Below are 21286 nucleotides of genomic sequence, written 5' to 3'. Positions count from 1 at the left end.
CTTGAGTATTCTCACCATCATTTCTCTATGGATTGAGTCAAAGTCCTTCTTGAAGTCAATGAAGCATAGCACTGCTGCTAGGTTGTTCCTCTTGACCTCTTCAATGATCCTCCGTAACGCAAGGATCTGGGCTAAGGTTGGCGGCTAGATGCAATACCTTTTCCTGCTATAATGTAAGTCCAGTCATCGATGCAAATTACATGGGGAAGTATGAGGTAGGTAGTTACTGTAGGTACATAATTTATTTTAGATAGATAGGTAGGCTGGAGGTTGTTTGTAGGAAGGTAGGTATGTGCATAGGTATAGTAGCTCTGGTCCATAGCGTTAAGGGCTTCTCCTTAACTTCCTGTGCACGCTTGAAATGCAGCGCAGCCTGTTAACTGCTGCAAAAATAAAAATAACGATTTTGCTACTCACCAAAACAAAGACGGTTTTGTGGTGTCGAAAGCCTTCTGTCCCTAGTGCACTAGGGACTAGAGCCCCCACCACACCTATAAAATGCACTTTTGGGCCAAAATGGTTGAGTGATGTTTTTACGAAAAAGCGCCTCCCACGTTACAGAGCCGAGCCCAGTGAGATTAGTTAATTAGTTCGAGATTAGCTCCAAGTTTAAGATAAAAAATAAGAGACTTTCCGGTTCAATTCTTATTTTTAAACTTTTTTTGCTTATACTGTTTCTGTTAAATTATCAAAACGGTTGGCCCTAAAATGGCTCCATAGGCGCTGCCGAAGAGTAAATCAATGAGGAAATTATATTTCTGCCTGGTGGATTCTTTAACATTTGGGCCAAAAACTGCATTTTATACGTGTGGTGAGGGCTCAGAGTGTATCCACTAGGAAAAGTAGGCTTTTGACACCACAAAACCGTCTTTATATTGGTGAGTAGCAAAATTGTTCTTTTTATTTTTGCAGCAGTCGACAGACTGCATTTCATGCGTGCACAGGAAGTCGAGAGTAACATATAGCGGTAAGGATGTGTAAACTCTAAACTGTGGACAGTTCAAAATACACAGCTCAAAATATACAAAAGAATCTCCAAAAAGCATAACATTTGGCACAGATGTCCCTTGGGTCATCCTAAAACATCCTAGAAGGGGTGCCCAAAATAATTTGAAACGGAAAGTGAGTTATTTGGCAGATGACAAAACACACCTAAAGAATCTCATAAAAGCTTGAAATGTGGTACAAATATCCTTTGGGTGATCTTAACGTATCCTACAAGGGGTGCCCAATTTGTTTTAAACAAGAAGTTTAATACCGATCTGGCATTTGGTCCAGAAGCCTGAAAGCTACGCAATCTCTACCATGGATGGATTAAAGTCGCTCATTCAAGGACACCTTTATGGACACTCTTGCCAGAGGCTGCCAAAGTTTATAGAGAAGTGTGGCTGCAAAGCTGAGCCCCTGTGTTTGATAAAGTGTATTATGGGATGCTGGGTTACTTGGCACAGCATTATGTCAATGTGAAATGGCACTTACTAAACACTAATCACAAAAACGCTAATGAGAGGAAGATAATACATAAGAAGATAGTCCAAAATAAGTAAGAATATGTAGACTGCAAAATAAATAAGAGTAATATAAGAGAGTACAATAAGTATATGCAGAGTAATATAAAATGCAGAGTAAAAGAAAAAAAGGATATACAGAGAGTTAGATAAATAAAGAAGAGAGTTTGAGAATCACTAGCCCAGTGCTCAGTTGTGCTGTTTGTGCATGTGCATGTCAAAGAAAACATGCATACTAATACACACACATAACACTTCCATGATGTCCTCTATATGTGGACAATTCTACACATCTATTCTCAGACAAATATTAGCATTAGCACAAGTTTGTTCTGCTTTAATCCATGCTCAAATATTCTCCCAAAGCTTATATTTGTATAACATTTCTGTTTACAGGATAAAAAGTCCTGTTTTCTTATATACAAATATGTTTTTCTTTTCAAGTACAATATGCTTTAATTAAAAACATAAATAATTGAGTAATGTGATATTTGCGTAATCAACTCAGAGCTGTTTATGGTACAGTATAACGCAATAACGCTACGGCCAACGTGCAGTACTGGTTTATTATAGTTACTATGTGCACATATGTGCTCGCTCATAAAAATAGTTTCAGTCACTTTCACTTCTGAATGCCCTTTATTAGTTATGCAAATTGTAATCACAGAAAACAAGCTGGTGCAGAAATGAGCAGCTATAGTGGTGCACACTGCACACGCAGTTTAACCACTTAAGCCCTATATACTTTTTTAATACGATGAATAGCTTGAAGGTTATTTTCAGTTGGTTCATGGACAGTTTAACCACTGAAGCCCTTAGCCCTATAACTTTGTCAATTGTCATATGATGAATAGTAATCTACAAAATGTTGTGAGCTTGTACATCATACTATTTTACTATTTATTTTTTTATTTTTTTGACATTTTTGGAAAGGTTTAGAAATGTTTTGCCTATACTATAGGGAGGGACACAAGGTTGAAAGTGTGTTTCCTGTGTTCATCCTTTGCGCTGGATGACTTGAGTAAGTTGAGTTTAGCTCAATTTGTAATTTGTAATATGCAGAGTGCATCGCTTGATGAAACGAATAGATTTTCAAGTAGACACATTTTCTTTTTGTGCTTTGCTTGAAAAAAACAGTTTGGCAAGTGATCGTGGTCGTACGATGAAGTATAACGGCTTGAAACGCCTTGAGAGCCATTATGAACGTGTAATTTCCATTCAGCAAAGAGACAGGAGGAAGTTCCAGTATTGGCCTGTCTGTCTGCTTGTGGAAGTGGCCCCTCTGGGGCCCCAGTGAGACAGCAGGGGGTGATGAACAGACACATGCTATAGACACCCAGCCTGTGTAATTATCTCCTGGGGTAGTGCAGGCAGTCAGCCCTGCTCTGCCATGGTCAGTGCTGTGTGGCCCAGTGCATGTCTCCAGGATGTTTTTACCCCCGAATGTTAACACCCCCCCCACCACCCCCCAAAGCCCCAAGGATGTTTTTCTCCAGTCCCGTCTTTCAACTGTCCCAGAGGACTGACGTATGGTCATTAACAACTGACCATATCACATGAAACTAACAAGACTATTTGGGTGTGTAGAGCAAAACTCCTATACACGATAGCCCACTGGGTGTGTGTTTCTGAACCAGCATATTTCCCAACCTAGGCTATCTGGGAGAAAACATGCTTTTGTGGATTAATGATCTTTTTTTATGGAATCTCCAACGCAATATTTGACTTGACAGTTCTAGGGTTATTGTATTAATTGGCCCATGCCTAAATGCAATGATGACTGTCTTGACTGACACACTTTGTTGACTTATGAATATTTACATTGATTGAATACAGAATATTAGCAAACACTGCTACTGTATCTTTTTTCGGTGTATCTTTATAATTGGATGTGGGCCAAAACAGTAAAGGCTTTTAGCTGTTTGTATTTACTACTTGCATCGAATCTCGCAAGTAGTTTTCTTTAACATTACATAATAGTCTTAAGCATAATAGTCTTAAGGTTATCTGCATGTGCGATTTTGATTATCTCACTCATTAATCACATTCAGGAGGCTCATCACATTTATTATCATAATTTAAAAAAAATAAAAGTTGTTTCAATAATGAAAATTGTGTTTCCATAGCCTAGCTCCTTGGGTTATGCTCCTAATATTCAGTCATGTTTAAATGTATAATGAAGCTTTTATAAACGTTAGCTGTTTCTTCTTCAAAGTTGCGTGAATTATGATTCATGGTACCAATCAAATATTTAATCTCCTCACAAACAAAGATGTTGTTTTTATTTTCTGTCAAAATGCATCAAACTATAATTTTGATGTTACACAATTAAATAATTGTCTCAGCAATGGCATTATAATTGTAAACACCACTACATTAGAGTTATGCAATATGCAAGCAACATCTGTTCCAAAAGCCACTAACCCTGTTTGAAGAGGAACACAGCTGATGCCTAACAGTAGATGACATGAAGTGTTTACCAGTCTCTGTGGGCCTCCCACAAACATCTTGCTGTAGATAAAGTATACATCAGAGCTTATCCAACGTAACCATGACATTACATATTCTGACTGTCTTTACTTTACTTTCCTTTTGGTTGGCGGAGTGCACTTTAAAGATTTTCACTCAGATTGCATCTTAAGTAAATCAATATCTTTCAATCTTTCATCGTCTTTCAAGCATATATAGCTATTAATGACGGTGTCCTTTCATTCCCTTTTTTTCTTCTTCATCAAACCACACTAATCCTGATTTACACAGTTTAAAACCTTGGCCATATCCCCCTGCCTTCCAAGGAGATAGGGTAATTAAATTGGTACTTTTTACAAGTCGTACTCAATAAATCTGAATAAATTAACAAGGCATTACTAAGACTGCTACATTAAATTTGCATAGTGTGTTTAATGAATATGCAACTGCAAGTGAAAAGGTCTGCTACTGTGAACTCTTCAAATTAGCATAACTACTTCCAGCATGTTTCTTAAATAATGCTCTCATTTGCACATCACTGAGTTGGCTAATTCTAACTTCAGTCAGTGTAGCCTCGTAATTAAGACTCTTGCTTTAATTTTTAATGAAGTTTACGTTGCATCAACTCTGACAGTAATGAGAGGGACATGGAAACAAAAAGGCTGCTAATAATTAAACTCACCATCCAGTTTGAGGGATAGTAATTCCTGGGGAGAAATTACATGACTAATTATTAATTTGATATTCGTACTGTTGCATGGGTAGTCTCACTTAATGGCTTGTCCTGGTGCCAGTTATGCTGAAATGCAAAATGCCTTTTCACTGCCCCGATGACTTGAAGGTCTCACATGGATTTTAGTGCACAATTAATCATGTTGACACTCAAGATTAAATGTTTTTATTGGTCTGACTTTAATAGGCCATATTACCTGAGTTAGTTTAACTCCTGTAGGAGTTTGTTGATCACATATAATGACACAAACATAGTGATGATTGTATATAAGTCATAAAATCACTAAATACTTTGGCTGCAATTCAAACAGCAGCCGTTTCATACTTTTCATTAAAACAAGCCATTAGTTTGGTAATATTGGTAATCATGAAAATAATGCAATCCAAAACTCTTACCCTGACCTATCAAGTCTCAGGTGTACAGTATATTGATACCATTACCAACTGATATTTATTTCCATCCATGCAGCATCTTCAACCGCTTACCCGTAGTCGGGTCAAACAGCTCCACCGGAGTCATTAGTTAGACCAGTCATTAGTCCTACAACCTATCTCAAACCCTCACCCTAACCCTAACCTCCCACGGGGCAGCACACCTAAACCTACCCTTAACCCTCTCCCAACCCTTAACGCACCCCTCACCAACCTTAATCTGGTCGTCTTAACGCACCCCTCACTAACCTAACCTTATGTCTAACCAATGCTATGTCTAACCAAAGGATGCCTCCCCCAGACTTCCCTCTCCAGAGCAACATTAGTCATTTCATTCTGGGGGATCCCGAGGCGTTCCCGGCAGATTTAGATATAATTCCTCCATCTCATCCTTGGTCTGCCAGGGGGTCTCCTTTCAGCGGGATGTGCATCGAGGACCTCCCTAGGGAGACGCTCGAGAGGCATCCTAACCAGATGCCTGAACCACCTAAAGCTGTCTCCTTTTCAAGCGAAGAAGCAGTGACTCTAATCCGAGACTCTCTCGCATGATTGAACTTCTCGCCCTATCTCTAAGGGAGATGCCAGCCACCCGTCTGAGAAAACTTATTTCGGCCGCTTGTATCCACAATCTTATTATTTCGGTCATGACCCACACTTCATAACCATAGGTGAGAGTAGGATAGTTATTTGTTAGGTAATATTGATATGGTGTTGACAGTTGAGTGTTTGACGTTATATTGAAGGATGCCCTGACTTTATGATCTTGCGTGTGTGCGCGCGTGTGTGTGTGTCCGTGTGTGCGTGTGTGCGTGCGTGTGTGTGTGTGTGTGTACCACTGTAGTGGTAATCCCATGTCTTGATCTAGAGAACATCAGTATTTTAAAATGTCTTCCCACGCTTATCAAGTACATAGTCCCACTACATGTAAAAGGAATTAATGTGTGCAAGAATTGAAGGTATAGAGGCTAACAAAGGCCCTGCAGTCCCCTTCACGTTCAGTGATTACTGTTTTGTGACAGCTCAATATGGACTGCAGTACTTAACATGGAAATTAATCACCCAAGCAATTAACTGAATTCCACTCCTCCAATAATCAAGCTTATTTTTGTAATTAGCCCGTTAATTAGCAGTTTATTTGGTTAATTTGAATCAATTTACAAACATTAGCATTGTTCTCAATGAGGTTTTATATAGAGAGTAAACTTGTGCCATCCCCAAAGGCTTGAGAGCCTTTGTATCATCTTAGCATTTTATATCAACAAAGGCGAGTGGGGAATTTAGACGTGAAGAGATTCTTCATAATAAATTCCTCACAGGAAGTGAAAAGATACATGAAGTGAGAAGCCATCGCACACTATGTTGACAACATTAGTGAATGTTAGAGCCTGCAGTGCATCCCCTCAAAGACTCACAGCAACGCTGTAGTTAAAAATAAAAAACATGCTTTGTGCTTGCAAAATGGACTATTTTTCTTGTGACACTTACAACAAAGTATAAAATAGGGTTAATAAAGGTTGGTTAATGGGCGAACCAGTCATAATAGTAGGCATGTTGCACACCAGGGGAGGGCAATTTGTATCAGACATACTGTGCTGCTGTACATCAAACAACATCGATCTGGTACATGTGAGTGCACACATAAATGGACACTTTGTGCTACACATACGATTTGTGTATACGTGTCGTACATAGTGGTCAAATGGCCAACATACTGTCTTGCTGTCTAGGTCTAGGGAACCACTGTTGTTAAAGGACCACTTCACCACTTTTCAACCTATCTTCATATAATAGGTCCTCACTAATAATCATGATAAAATGGCACGATTTAATTCTACTCAGTCTGTGTCTCATTGGAAGAATAGAAACCGTCTTCCAGTGACATCATTAGGCAGATCTTTTTTTTTACATTTTTAGATTTTCATTATCGTGAGAACGATGGCTTCCATTTTTGCATTGCAACTTTTCAGGACTAGAAAGCCTGCAGTTTATATTAGCTTGTATTCTCCATCGATGATGTCACTGGAAGACGGTTTCTGAACTGCCCACAGCCCTCCTATGAGACACAGACAGAGTAGAAAAAATTGCGCCATTTCTTCATAATTATTTGTGAGGACCTATTATATGAAAGATAGGTTGAAAAGTGGTCCTTTAAGGGCCGAGTGTGTCTGTAACATTTGAACACACTTTGTGTTGCAGTGCATTGCAATGCACTGTATCATCCTAAGAAATGTCAAATTTTAAACCGATTAGAAGCCATAACCCTAGAACACTAATCATCCTTTTTGTCACACATCACTAAACTTGAGTATATTTTACCTAATGTAAACTATTCCATCAAATATATTTCTCATCAAAATATATTGAAGGGGCGGCAGTGGCTCAGGGGTAGAGTTTCCGAAACTCGGGCTCCCCCAGAGTTAGTGTCGAAGTGTCCTTGAGCAAGACTCTGAACCCCTAATTGCTCCCTATCCCAATTAAGTTCCACCTCGAAAGTGATGGAAAAAGTAGTCTATGAACAGGTTGAAAAGTATCTTGCCACAAAACAGTAATGTACGAATTCCAATCTGGCTTCAGAACATCCCACTCCACTGACACATGCCTCCTCTATTTGAGTGAAGACATCAAACACGAGGTAGATGCTGGCAAATACTACGGCATGGTCATGCTGGACCTCCAAAAGGCTTTTAACACTGTGATCCACTCCATACTGGTTAACAAGCTTAAAGCAATTGGTTTTGATAGCACATCAGTGAGTTGGATGCAATCCTACCTGGAGGAGAGAAAACAGATGGTGGAGGTGAATGGAACACTGTCCTGAGTGTCCTCCCCCCTCCCAGTGAGCTGTGGCGTTCCACAAGGAAGCATACTATGGGCCTTTACTGTTCCTAATAATATATGTAAACGACATGACATCAGCTTGTGACTGCAACTTGTTCCTGTTCGCAGATGACTCGGCACTGCTGGTCTCGGACAGCTCTGAACTCGGTAGAATCTGCACCTGGCTCGCTGATAATAAACTATATTTACACCTGGGAAACGGAATCCATTCTCTTTGGATCAAATAGTAATAGTGACAGTATTATCACACGGAAAGATGAAATTACCTACCTAGGCAGCCAGTGGGGCCGTGGCCCAGGGGCCCTTGGCATTCAGGGGCCCTTCGGAGAAATTGGACCGTGAGGTACTAGGTTTGACGCCCTGAAAAGGACTCCTGGGACCCTCCATACTCCATAGGCTGTTGATTTTGTTAAATTTAGGTTAAAAAGATGATAAAAACACAGAAAAATCATGAAAATGTCGCGCGCACGCGTGCTATGGGGTCCCTGCAAATATTGCCTGCCCAGGGGCCCTCGTGGTGGTTAATCCGTCCCTCTACCTAGGTTCCATCCTGGAGGCAAATCTTTCCGGTGATAAAATGGCCACCAACGTAATCAAAAAAGTCAACCAAAATACAAGATTCCTTTGCAGGATCTCCTCACTGGTCAACAAAAACACCTTGAAGACCCTAACACAAGCCCTCGTACAAGGTTTCTTCGACTATGCATGCACCTCTTGGTACCACAGCACCTCAAAGGCCCTTAAAACAAGGCTCCAGACTTCCCAGAACAAACTGGTCAGGCTCCTACTTGGCCTCACTCCCCGAACCCACCTCACCCCTGCCCACTTTGACAGGCTGGAATGGCTTAGGGTTGACGACAGAGTACAGCATCTTGCAATGGGTCTGGTCCACAAGATTCGATACACCACCAAGATACCCATGTACCTGTCTAGATACTTCCTTAATGTTAACACCCATAACACCAGAGGGAGTTCAACAAACCATGTGCAACCCAGATTCGGCACACAAACAAGGGACTATATGTGGAACGCCCTACCAACAGTCATTAAGACATGCAAATTCCTTGACTCCTTCAAAATTGCTCTCAAAGGGCACCTACGGACGGCTGCAATTCGAAACTGACCCCCGTAAAATCTGAATCCCCCACAACCACCCCGTTTCCCCTCACTGTATATGTTTTCTGCCTTGCATGGTTTCCTCTGGCATGAGGCATCAGTGTGTGAATGTGTGTGTGAATGGGTGAATGTAATGCACAATCTCTGTAAAGCACCTTGGATAAAGGCGCTATATAAATGCACCATTTACCATACAGCAATATACCGTGCCGTGATAGGTACGCTTTAATATTTCATCATGACTTTTCCCAAAAAACGAAAAATACATATCATGAGGGGGGGCCTATCATGGGGCGACTGTGGCTCAAGAGGTAGAGCAGGTCGTCCAATGATCCATGGGTCGGCGGTTCGAATCCCGGCTCCTCCTGTCTACATGTCGAAGTGTCCTTGGGCAAGACACTGAACCCCCAATTGCTCCCGATGTGCTGGTTGGTACCTTGCATGGCTTCCGCCGCAATCGGTGTATGAATGGGTGAATGTAATGCACAATCTATGTAAAGCGCCTTGGATAAAGGCGCTATATAAATGCACCATTTACCATTTTATCATAGGGGGGGAAATCTGTGAAAAGATGGAGCTGGGAACTTCTCCGTTGGTCCACCCATTCCTGGGACATGTGAGAATGGTCCAGTGAAGAAAGAAAAATCACACCCACAGAAACGCGCCCAAGGGGCCGGGCTGATTCCGGCGAGCCCCCCCACGTCCGAAACAGTTGAGAAATGACAGAGTTACCGTGTGGGGGTCCCTCTACTGTACTGTACTGTACTGTACTGTACTGGCACACCCGAAATCATCATATATACAGTTAAAGGTATATTCAGTGATTTGACTCAAAAAACCTTAGGTTTCGTTTTTGGCTGTGGGACCCAGCCTTTCGTCCAATCAGGATAGAGTCAAAAACGAAACCTAAGGTTTTTTGACCCCCAGGGGTTAACTGGGGACAGGGAGGAACTCCTTATATGGCCAGCACACTCTATAGTAGGGAGGATTATCACAACAAAACAAAAAAATAAGTGATATTTGAATTAAGTGAAATCACTGAATATACCTTTAATATGTGCGTGTGTGTTTGTGTGTGTGTTAGGTTGCGCACAAGTGGTGAAAAACAACCATGCTATTTTCGTGCTCATACCAAGCTCATACCAAGGCAGCCAGCCACACACATAGCTCCGTAAGGGAGTGGTTGCACCACTCAAAAAGGGGGGGAAAGCCCACTGTGGGTGTATGGGATTTTTTCTATCGTTTAACACTATCGTTTAAAACAGGGATGTGGGCAGGGAAACAAACCTACCTTCTATGATGTCAGTGAGCATCATGAAGGTACTGAAAGACTCACCCACCTCAGACATCAGCAACATTATGAAAATTACAAAAATATAATTGTCCTGGTGAAAAATCACCCGTGTTTAGTGTTCTAGAGTTTAAAAAGTATATTGATCATATATACACATAACATCCATCCGTTTTGCTTTCATGTAATAATTCCATGTGAATATGGTCAATCGGCTCCCTTTGTCTGTCTATCGTTGAAGAATATTAGAGTTCATTTTTGTACCTTGGTTGTCAAGACAACAGGCTGTTGAAAACTAATTATTTGGGATTGTAATAGCTTTAGATCAGGCAGGGGAATTGAACATCTCCCTATTTGATGAGGCTCTAAATTCTAAGTCTATGCTCATAGTTCTGTAGCTGTGACAGATAGCAATTTTTGGGGTGCTGATATCCAGCGGCACTTGACATTTTATACAAATCTTAGCTGTGGTTTTTTTTCTCCATCATTACTTTACAAGAGATTGAACCTCGACTGCATGCAATTTGCTTGATATTCAGAAAGGCAGCTCTCAATTCTCTTTTCTTGTGCATAATGGAGTTCCTGCGTGACGCCTATCTTTAATGCAAATGTTTTGTTATACTCAAAGTAGTTGCTCCAGAGCAGGTCGGAGTCAACAGTAATCATTTCAAGTGAAGGCTCTTAAGGGTCTGATAATCGGCGGCACTGTTCATCACGTTTGTATCACTACTACCCTTCAAAAGTAAATCCCCTCGTATTTCAGCCACAATAACACTTGAAGAACCCTTAATCAACAGGATTTCAGGCACACAAATACATAATTTCCTCTAGATATCAGCCATGACTCCCCAGGTCCTTGGCAGTCGGTAGAAGGTTCTGTCCTCGCACCGAGCACAGTGTCACAGCAATCTCGTGGAATAATGATGTTGAGTTGGTGCTGTGCCCAAAATGTTAAGAGCATGCTTTTAAAGAAATATTCAAGTCTTGTATTAATTGATATGAAAAGAACCCTTCCGTGGGGATGCTTCCTGTGCCCTGCTTTGATTAGCTATGGATTAAAAGGACCTTTCTGTTTTCCTCTGTGTGCACCCCTGTTTTCAGAACCAGTTAGCTCCAGTTTCCTATTATTAAACAAATGAATTAGTGTCTGGAAATATGTCATGCATATTACCTTTCTGCGGGAGGCACCCAGGGCTGGTCAACCATCATAGAACGGCGCAGAAGCACAGGTTGGCTGTTTGTATTGCTCTTTAAAAGGTATTGTGATTTATGGTTTATGCTTAACAATGCAAATGTTGTTAATCTTACAGCAGTATAAATCATACTCTAATTAAAGTATTTCAATATATGTGGCAGGTGCTGATTGCTCATTGTATGACTCACCTGTGAGCGACCAAGGGGAGTCTTGTAAATGCAAATTGGAAGTGAGACCAAAAGCAATATTGCATCTTGTGCAGCAGTTGTCACTTAACAAAACGGGCTTGGAGATGTAGGTCAGGAAAGATGCTTCAAATGTGCACCCTGAAGTTTGTCACACTTTCCCATGGACAGCTGCATGGGGTCTCCCTGAATGGATTATATTTTGCCAACCCTTTGTTATGAAGCAACCTTCCCTTTGGTTGTCCCTAACATGAGCCTTGTGTTATGATGTTGTTTATGAGTGTTGTAAACAATTGTATTGTTATGATGGTGTTCTGATCTCTGGATTTGGTGGCCCGTCCTCTGAGACGAAGCATTTCCCAGATGGATTACATGAAAGACGGAGCAAAATGCCCCTGCATTTGGTCCCAGTTGGTTAAGTGTGTTCTGATCACTGCCACGGTCTGGATAAGCACAAGCCACACAAAGGACTGTGCCTCCCTAAACACGCACACACCCACCCACGCACACGCGCACGCACACACACACACACACACACACACACACACACACACACACACACACACACACACACACACACACACACACACACACACACACACACACACACACACACACACAAACAAAGGATATCTGTTCTTCTTGCTTCAGTTGCATACTCCAATGGAAATGCATATTATTAGTGCCATTGCATAGGACATGCCTCTATTGGGGGAGATAATGTACAGTAGCTAATCTGAACCTAGAGATGTATTGCTCCATATTTCATCCAAAGAGCCAGAACATAACATTTTGCACTGAGAAACCTTTGAGTTCTTGTTAAATCATAACTTCTTCTTGCCATAAACAAACACAATACTGTAGGCTAAATAAATGAATAAACGTGGGGACATGGGTTGAACCCATGAATGGTTGAGGCTATGTATTAATGGGTTTAGTTATCGATCCAGTTTGCTGTATGGTAGTGTGGCAAAATGGGTAGTGTGTGCGTGCGCATGCGAGAGAGAGAGTTTTGTATGTAAACAAGAAAGACAGATATGAGTTACTTACTGACGAGTATAGGCTAGGGATATGATTGCATGGGCATTAGCTCAGGAGGCAGTGAATCACATGTTAAAGCCACTGTTCTGTGAGATCAGGCCGCTTTTCCCAGCGAGTTGGCAGCTTGTCAGAGAAAAATGAACCGAGGCAAGCAGGGTCAGCTACAAAGCAACATTTTAAGTGACTGCTCAATGCCCAAACAAACGTTTTAACTATGCACAACAGAATACCTTTCATTTTGTCCGCCCGCTCAGAGGTTGACATTATGTCTTGGAACTATTTTGTTTGTACGCTCCAACAGTGAGTGTAAAACTTTACCTGCAAGGGTAAGCATTGAATTGACAGACCAGATTTTACAGTGGTAGGCGTTTGATCTGATTTGGTAATAAGCTGTATCTATTCTTCTTCTGTAAGCTGGATCCTTACACAATTTGTATCTGACTGAATAATGGCACGTCCCAAATATGTTTTAGCGTACACTCTATGAGTTAAATAAAAGTAACTCATATCACCTTGTGTCAAACAAAACCCAAATCTTCCTGTAATACCCCATCTCTAGCATTAGTTCCATTCTCTGATCCTTTCCTGCATTGTTCAGATGTACAGATCCACCATTATCCATTTCAAAGCCTACCATCTCATTTTCATCATCTGTGAAAGATAGCGCTCTGTATCTGATTGTGCTATGTTAATTCATGCAGGTTTTTTTTTCTTTTTTTGCATAATGGACCTTTTATCTTTTTGCTTCATGGTGAAAGTTCACTCCTCTGTTCTTAATAACATGATCTGGCATCGTTCAATATTACATTATTCTCTCACCTTAAACCATATAGAATTGAATATTATATATCGAACTATAGTCAGGCATTATACATGGTATAATTGAAAGGGTCCCCGCATTTTCTTTTAACAGAAAGTTTTTCATATTGTTATTCTCTTTTCTCCCCTCTCATTTTTATTCTAAGAATAATATGCAGTCTTGTCATTAGTATTTAGTAATAGCCGATCTACAAGCTCACAATGGAGGTTGTATCTGTCACTCTTGTACACCTCGTCAGTGGCTGTGGACCTTTATGTACGTTTTTGTATGATGATCTGTATTATGGAGTCATCTGTCACAAAAGCTAAAGAGAATGAGGTGCGCTGCCTTGTCGGTAATGAATTATGCAGGGGGTCAGGGGCCTCTGTGCTGGTTGCAGTTGGCAGCACAAACATGGACCGCAGGTAGTACACTCATCAGTCCTGCTGTTTCTCACCATATGGAGTCAATGAACTGGGGACAGCCCACTTCCCCTCCTCCTTTTGGTTAAAAAAACTAAAAACTAAACACTCCAATAATAGACAGGCAAACACACTTACTCATAGACCCGTACCACAAGGGTAGGGCAAAGAGGATAGAACACTGTGTATACTGTATATTGTGTGTGTGTGTGTGTGTGTGTGTGTGTGTGTGTGTGTGTGTGTGTGTGTGTGTGTGTGTGTGTGTGTGTGTGTGTGTGTGTGTGTGTGTGTGTGTGTGTGTGTGTGTGTGTGTGTGTGTGTGTGTGTGTGTGTGTGTGTGGGTGTGTGTGTGTGTGTGTCCATTGCAAAACGTTGTCAAACTTATTCAAATAAAGATGTTCTTTACCATACAGTTGGAGTGCAGGCTTATATCTCACTAAACACACACACGCACGTACGCATGCACACCACGCACATCCAAACGCACACGCGCACACACACACACACACACACACACACACACACACACACACACACACACACACACACACACACACACACACACACACACACACACACACACTTGCACGCACACACACAGAGGGTCTCTAACCTCTGGCCCAAGTTATTATGTGTTGGCACTGTTCATGACGCTGTGTTGTCTGATAAAGACCACTGCTAGCTCTGGATAAGTGGTTGAAGATGAATGGTGCATGGGTGCGGTGCAATTTAGGGCCACACAATAAACGCTAGTGTGTGGATTAAAAGGGAAGAAGCAATATGAGTTATTAATTGTACATGGAAGGACACACACACACACACACACACACACACACACACACACACACACACACACACACACACACACACACACACACACACAGAAGGCAGAAATGTTTGCATCCCAACTCTGCCACATTAATTTTGATTACAATTTACAATAAGCCTATAATACTTTTTTTCAAATTATTTCTTTAGTGAAATTATGGTCTCATAAACTGTGGTATCACAGTTCAGCAGAATGTAGGATTCAAAACTTTTAATATATACAAAAATGTGATAATTGTATAGATAGACCCATGTCACCACCTCATGGTCACACACAGAACTTACCTTTCTGTTTCCTTCATCTAGTTTGAGTGTTTTGTTATTCGCTATTAGTATATAATAATATAATAATATTTTAACTTTACAAAATATCTGGTCACGAAATGAGACCTTGCCCTGAAATCTTTAACAGGAATATTAAATCCACTTCAGTTTTCACTTTTATTATTATTATTATTATTATTATTGTTATTATTCCTATTTTATTTATCATGTTTCCCTCTTTTGTAATGTTTCATTTGATGGAAATACTCATTGACAAATTGAATTACATTTCCCTGCCTATAATGTATAGGCCTACAATAGAGATATCTGTTACAGCTGATGTGCCACATAATGAATGCCTAATTTATGTAATTAGACCATTAAGCATAATCCTAGCATATGTTCTAAATGCCCCGAGGTGTTCTACCAGGTACTCTCTCTGATGTCATCCAGAAAATAATGAGTAGGCGACATCGGCACTAAGCCTGCCTCTTTGGCTAAATAAATACAATAATATCACATGGTAAATCCATTATCTGACACATGTGCCCCTTTATCCATTTAATCCCAAACCTGTGTGCTGTATACATCAGAAAAATATATATGTTTATGTTATTTTATATTGGCTGATTTTTGCAGTCAGCAATTCATGGCGATATGAGATGGCCTTTAAGTAGGTGTGAATATTCCGTCGTAGGCTAAATTTACCCGCCATTGAGAGGTGGCTCTTCTGAGAGCCCTCTGTCTGCTAATTAATTGTCATTCTCCTGAATATTCATACCTTATCATCAGGGCGTCCTTAATTGCACCGTAAAACATCTCTGGGGGCTAAAACCACTATGGACTTAATTAGAAGCATAGGGCCTATTGGTTGAAGAATTAGTAGCTAAGTATGGGTTACCTGCGTTCTCTCAGATGGAGCGTGTACTTAATATCAGGACCATCTTGCGTCTTTAAATCAGCACTCCAATGGGCAATAAAGAAACCGTAAACCGGGCGAAAGAAAATCCCAAATGGCATATATGCCCGTTTGCTAATGTTCTGCCTTTCGGATTGAAAATGCCAGCATAATGCCTTTCACATATAGTTTACAACTGAAATCGTGAAATGTGGTTGTTCGTATAGTTTTGGGTGAGGTGCACACCGTGCACTGCCACTGTGCCACAGCAACCTGAGGGGAAACGAAACCTCGGCTCGAAGTGAACTGCACGCTGCACGTGGAATTGCCGTTCACTGACTTCCAGGTTACTTGTATAAACCTATATTTATGTTGCATAAGCACTGTGATACTATGCCAACCTTGCAAAGATGCAGGGGGTTTAAATAGCTAATTTATGTTTACTTTTTAATCGGTTCGCTTCTTAAAATACAGTTGATAATGTGCATTGTGCATTGCTCCATTGACACCCGCTACCACTCCCCCCCCCCCCCCCCATTCTAAATCTATAGGCATATAGGGGTCTGGCAGCATATCTCAACTTGATTCAGTGTGACAATATTGTTTGGCTATCATTCGCTGCTTTAGAATGGAATCGATCCTCTTTTAACAACATTTGTTTCCTATTGTGCCCACCGTGCAGCAGTCGAGGGCAGACGTGTGAAAGTAGCTGTTTGATTCTCTTTTTCATCCCCATGACCTCAGCCTTTGTGTCCCGTCACCCTGGGAATGTCACGCCTCACTACTCTACTTTAAGATGTTTCAGAAAGTGCTTTTGTTTTCCCTTCTTTTTTGGGGCTCACACAAAATTGTTCTTGGTACCCCCTCTATAAAGGATACTTCAGGCTAGGGCTCGGTTCACAAGTGCAATGCAATTTGGCTTATCCCGACCTTTGTTCGTTTTCTACAAATGACCAAACATAGCGCATAGTTGATCTACTGCTGCTTGAACTCGGGAGTTTGGGAGCAGCTAGAGCCTCTATTCAGATTCAGAGTCATGGTGGTATTTTTCAGTGTGCCTTCGGCGGGGACAAAAGGCCCACCGATATCCCATAACCCTGAAGAGCAAAAAGGCAGAAATATGCAGTGCTGGCTCTCAGTTGGTTAACGGTTAACTTGCAATAGCCACACACCTAATTTGCATGACAGCGACCATGCGCACAAAATAAAGGAGGAATGATACTGGTGTAGTGGTCGGGTGCATGTCATGTCAGGCTGGTGAAGTATTTCCTTTAATTAAGAACACAAGGGTAGTTAAAATCCAACGAAGAGCAAACAGGATCTAATGTTATTTCAATTACAATGGTTGGTTGCATTTATTAGTGTTTGCTTGACGAGTGTTTGCTTGCCTATAAAGTATATCAACAATCCATTTGAATCTCGTAGACGTGATCTTTTTTATATAACATATCACATAGTCATAGGGCAATGCAGCAGTGGTACATTTGAATAGCTGTTAATTACACATTTATATACCTAAATGTCAGCGAAACGAATAAATTATACCACCGCGGTGTAGATACACACAGAGTATGAATAATCCATATGTCATATATTTGATAATTGTCATGATCCTCGATGCTTGCCGTGGGTCGCCTGGACCACTTCCTCGTGCACACACAACCTTTTCAACGGAACACAAATAGGGAATGACAGGTGTTAGAAAAGCACCTCGGAGAAAAACTAATGAAAGAAAACTCATGCTAAGCATGGCATTGACTTCCCCTGCGGAAGTTGTACTTTTCCAGTTATGGGGGAACTGTATGGAATAGGCTATTGGATTTATTTATTTTTCTTTGCAAATTCCATCCTTTTGAAAATATGCTTAAATCTCCATATTTCGTATATAAAGTCTATTCTAGCTCTGGATCAAAATAGCTGTGAACCGATTCGACAATTGTTCCTTGCAAGGCGATTCTATTCGTAATCCGTCAGACTGGTGATGGGGTGTATTGTGGATTTATGGAGGGAAATTAGCATAAATTATGAGCAAATCTGTGTGCGTGTGTGTGGTCCCTGTATTGCAAACCCTCCATGCGGAAAGGTGGCCCTTGGTGCGCGCTGGCCAAAAGCTTGAATAGCCACAGCTCCAAATAGGCTTCCATTTGGTTTTCACATTCATATAATTGACTTATGGATATTTTATACAGTTTTCACCACACCACCCTAAAGGGTTTATTTGCATTTCTGAAGTACTTTTCAATCTTCTTTACATAAACACAATAGCATTGATTGCCTCATGAAGTTTCAGTTTGAACAGCGTTGTTTGCATTGTGTTGATGTTTTTATATAGTCTGCTTCCTTTGCTCGGCTATCGGTGAAATTAGCCGGGGAAAAAATGATGGTCAACTCATATATTTTCCCGGGCATTTGTATCTCGTAAACAGTATTTAAGGTGAACCAAGGGTAGCTAAATAGCCTACATTTGCTCACATATTTATCTTACTATACTAACTAATTATTATTATTATTGCCCTTAATAATATTAATAATATTAATAATAATAATTTCCAGATTAAGACGCAGCCTGATCTTTATATAAAAAAGCCTATGTAGCGTAGCCTACTAAATGCATGTAGGCCTATAACAATTTTTTTAAACAATATTTATCCCATATAGCTAATATTATAGGAAATGGATATCAATTAGGCCTATTGGTCGCAATATACCATGCTGCAATTAAACCCCCTGCATTTGCGTATTCTGTGTAAATGTGTGAATTGCATATTAACCTAAACTCCCTTTACAGTTAGCCCACAGAAGAAGTTAACGCATACCTTCACACACTGAGTGACATCGCAGTTCAATTCCGGTTGCCGAGCCTTTTCACCCCTTTTCTGTCTTCAAATGGAAATGATTTCTATTGGCCCAAGGTGTCCATGTAAATAGGTGTAAATGAAACCAGATTATGCCTTTCTCGCAGCCCCCTCCTCCCAGGGCAATTGTCATGTGATAGCAAAGAGGTGGCACATTAATGGAGCGCCTCTACAGGGGTCTTTTCCGCTCATGTCACCACATAAAACTATCAGATGGTTAGAGGAAGGACATGGAGGCGTCCACTTAGCTCGTCTTATCAAGGACGTGAGAGATGAAGCCTATTGAATTCTGCTAGCGGGACAAGCTGGCTGACTTTGTGAGAAAAAGACTCGCAGCACTTCGTCCTTTAAATGTGCACCGTCCGACCGTTTCCGAACTCGAGAGACGCTCAACCAGCAGCACCGCTGACGACTATTTTTTACGCACGCAATATACTTTTGCGCAGCAGCGCCTGCTCGGCGTGCATTTAAGTGAACATTGAAACGTGTGTTTTCAAGAAGTGTGTGACAAAGTTTTCCTCAAGGAATTAAGGGAGATTCGATTTTCTTTTTACTTTTTGTAAACAAATCCATCGAGGATGCCTCGTCCAGGGAGAAACACCTACAGCGACCAGAAGCCACCGTACTCCTACATCTCCCTCACCGCCATGGCCATCCAGAGCTGCCCGGAGAAGATGCTTCCCTTGAGTGAAATTTACAAGTTCATCATGGATAGATTCCCGTACTACCGAGAGAATACCCAGCGGTGGCAAAACTCCTTGCGACACAACCTGTCATTCAACGACTGCTTCATTAAAATCCCGCGGCGCCCAGATCAGCCAGGTAAGGGCAGTTTTTGGGCACTCCACCCCAGCTGCGGGGACATGTTCGAGAACGGGAGTTTCTTGAGGCGCCGCAAACGTTTCAAGGTGCTGATGATGGCAGCCGAACACCTGGCACAGAGTAAACCATGCGACGCTGCCCATTACCTCCAACAGCAAGCCAAACTAAGACTGAGCGCCCTGGCGGCCAGTGGCACGCACCTTCCCCAGATGTCCAGCTACAATCTCGGAGTGTCTCAGTCTTCGACGTTCAAGCACCCGTTCGCCATCGAGAACATCATCGCCAGAGAGTACAAGGTCCCGGGGAGTCTTGCATTCAGCACCATGCAGTCCATGTCCGCCGGCTATCCCATCCACAACCAGTTGACTACCGCCTGGCCCCACATGTACAACACCAGCATGATTGACACGTCGGCCCCGATCTCCATGGCGAGCAGCGATTACAGTGCCTATGGCGTGCCCCTCAAGTCCCTGTGTCACGGGGGACAGTCCTTACCGGCCATCCCCATGCCCATAAAGCCCACTCCGACCTCCATGAGCGGTTTCTCGGCGCTACCGCCGCACATTCCCGCGTTCCTATCAAACTCTCCGCAGTCCCTGAGCCCGACGTCCCCGCAGACAGCGACGAGCCAAAGCAGCCCCGCCACGCCGAGCGAGACTCTGACAAACCCCTCTACGCTGGTGGCGGTCCACTGACCAACTTGTTACGAACTATTCCAATAATTAATGAACTGTTGGTTCACACCGCGTGGGCCCTTTACCAAACCCAAAGTGTATTTTCTTGTCGTCGGACAAATATGGCTGCGATCAAGGCAAGAAGTTTAGTTGCATATTGAGTCATTTGTATGTACTGAATGTGTTGCTTTAATTGTGTGATATAGGGTCCAGCACAGAATTGTGTAGCAAAATTGCTCTTCAAAAATATAAATTATTTGATAGTTCTATTTTTCAGTTCATTGTCAAATATGACTGTTGAAGTGGAGCCACTGGAAGGACACATGTTGAAATCTGGTTTTGTTGTTATCGATTATTATTTCAAGTGCTTGCAATTCCCACGATAGACTTTCAGTTTTAAACGACTCGTTTTTGCACCATTTCCATGATGTCACCATTGTAATGTCATTGAAAATACAAGGCAAACTGTTAAGAGTTTTGTTTGTTTATAATGATGGAATTAATGGTGGTTAAGGGTAGGCTATACCAAATAGACATAGGGTTAGATTGGTTCTTATATCATCATGTGTGAAACAGCGAGCAATCCGAGTTTATGAAAACTTTTCAAAATTGAAAGGTATAGTATTGTCAAACGTCCTCAAATGCAAGATGTGAATACTGCAAATACGTGATATTGAAATGTTGTAAAATGCACTTTTTAGTTCCATGTTTTAGATATCTATTTTCCAGAAAATGTTCTGTGAAGCATTTAATTTAAAAGCTGTGGTGACCATGTGTATCAGATGCTGTAAATTTATACTACGTTTCTGTTTTGGTAAAGCATGCGTTCAGAATTTGTGTTGGTGCTGTCGTTTTGTTTGTTTGTTCATTTTTGCAAGCATGCGTGCTTTTGAAAAGTGTGCAAATAGTCTGCATTG

At 41.4% G+C, this 21286-nt stretch overlaps 1 protein-coding gene across 1 annotated transcript; it reads left to right on the top strand.

Annotated features, from left to right (window-relative positions):
* Positions 1 to 19451: 19451 nt before the first annotated feature.
* Positions 19452 to 20390, top strand: foxb1a (forkhead box B1a; the record flags this gene model as incomplete). Its single annotated transcript, XM_083762593.1, has 1 exon — positions 19452 to 20390. One exon carries the CDS (start codon positions 19452 to 19454, stop codon positions 20388 to 20390), a length of 939 nt encoding a protein of 312 aa, XP_083618719.1.
* Between the last annotated feature and the right edge of the window lie 896 nt (positions 20391 to 21286).

The sequence above is a fragment of the Protomyctophum parallelum genome (genome assembly GCF_964188405.1).
Source record: "Protomyctophum parallelum genome assembly, chromosome: 4".
NCBI lineage: Eukaryota > Metazoa > Chordata > Actinopteri > Myctophiformes > Myctophidae > Protomyctophum > Protomyctophum parallelum.
The sequence above is the reverse complement of the archived record's forward strand: the minus strand, read 5'-3'. Positions and strand labels throughout refer to the sequence as shown.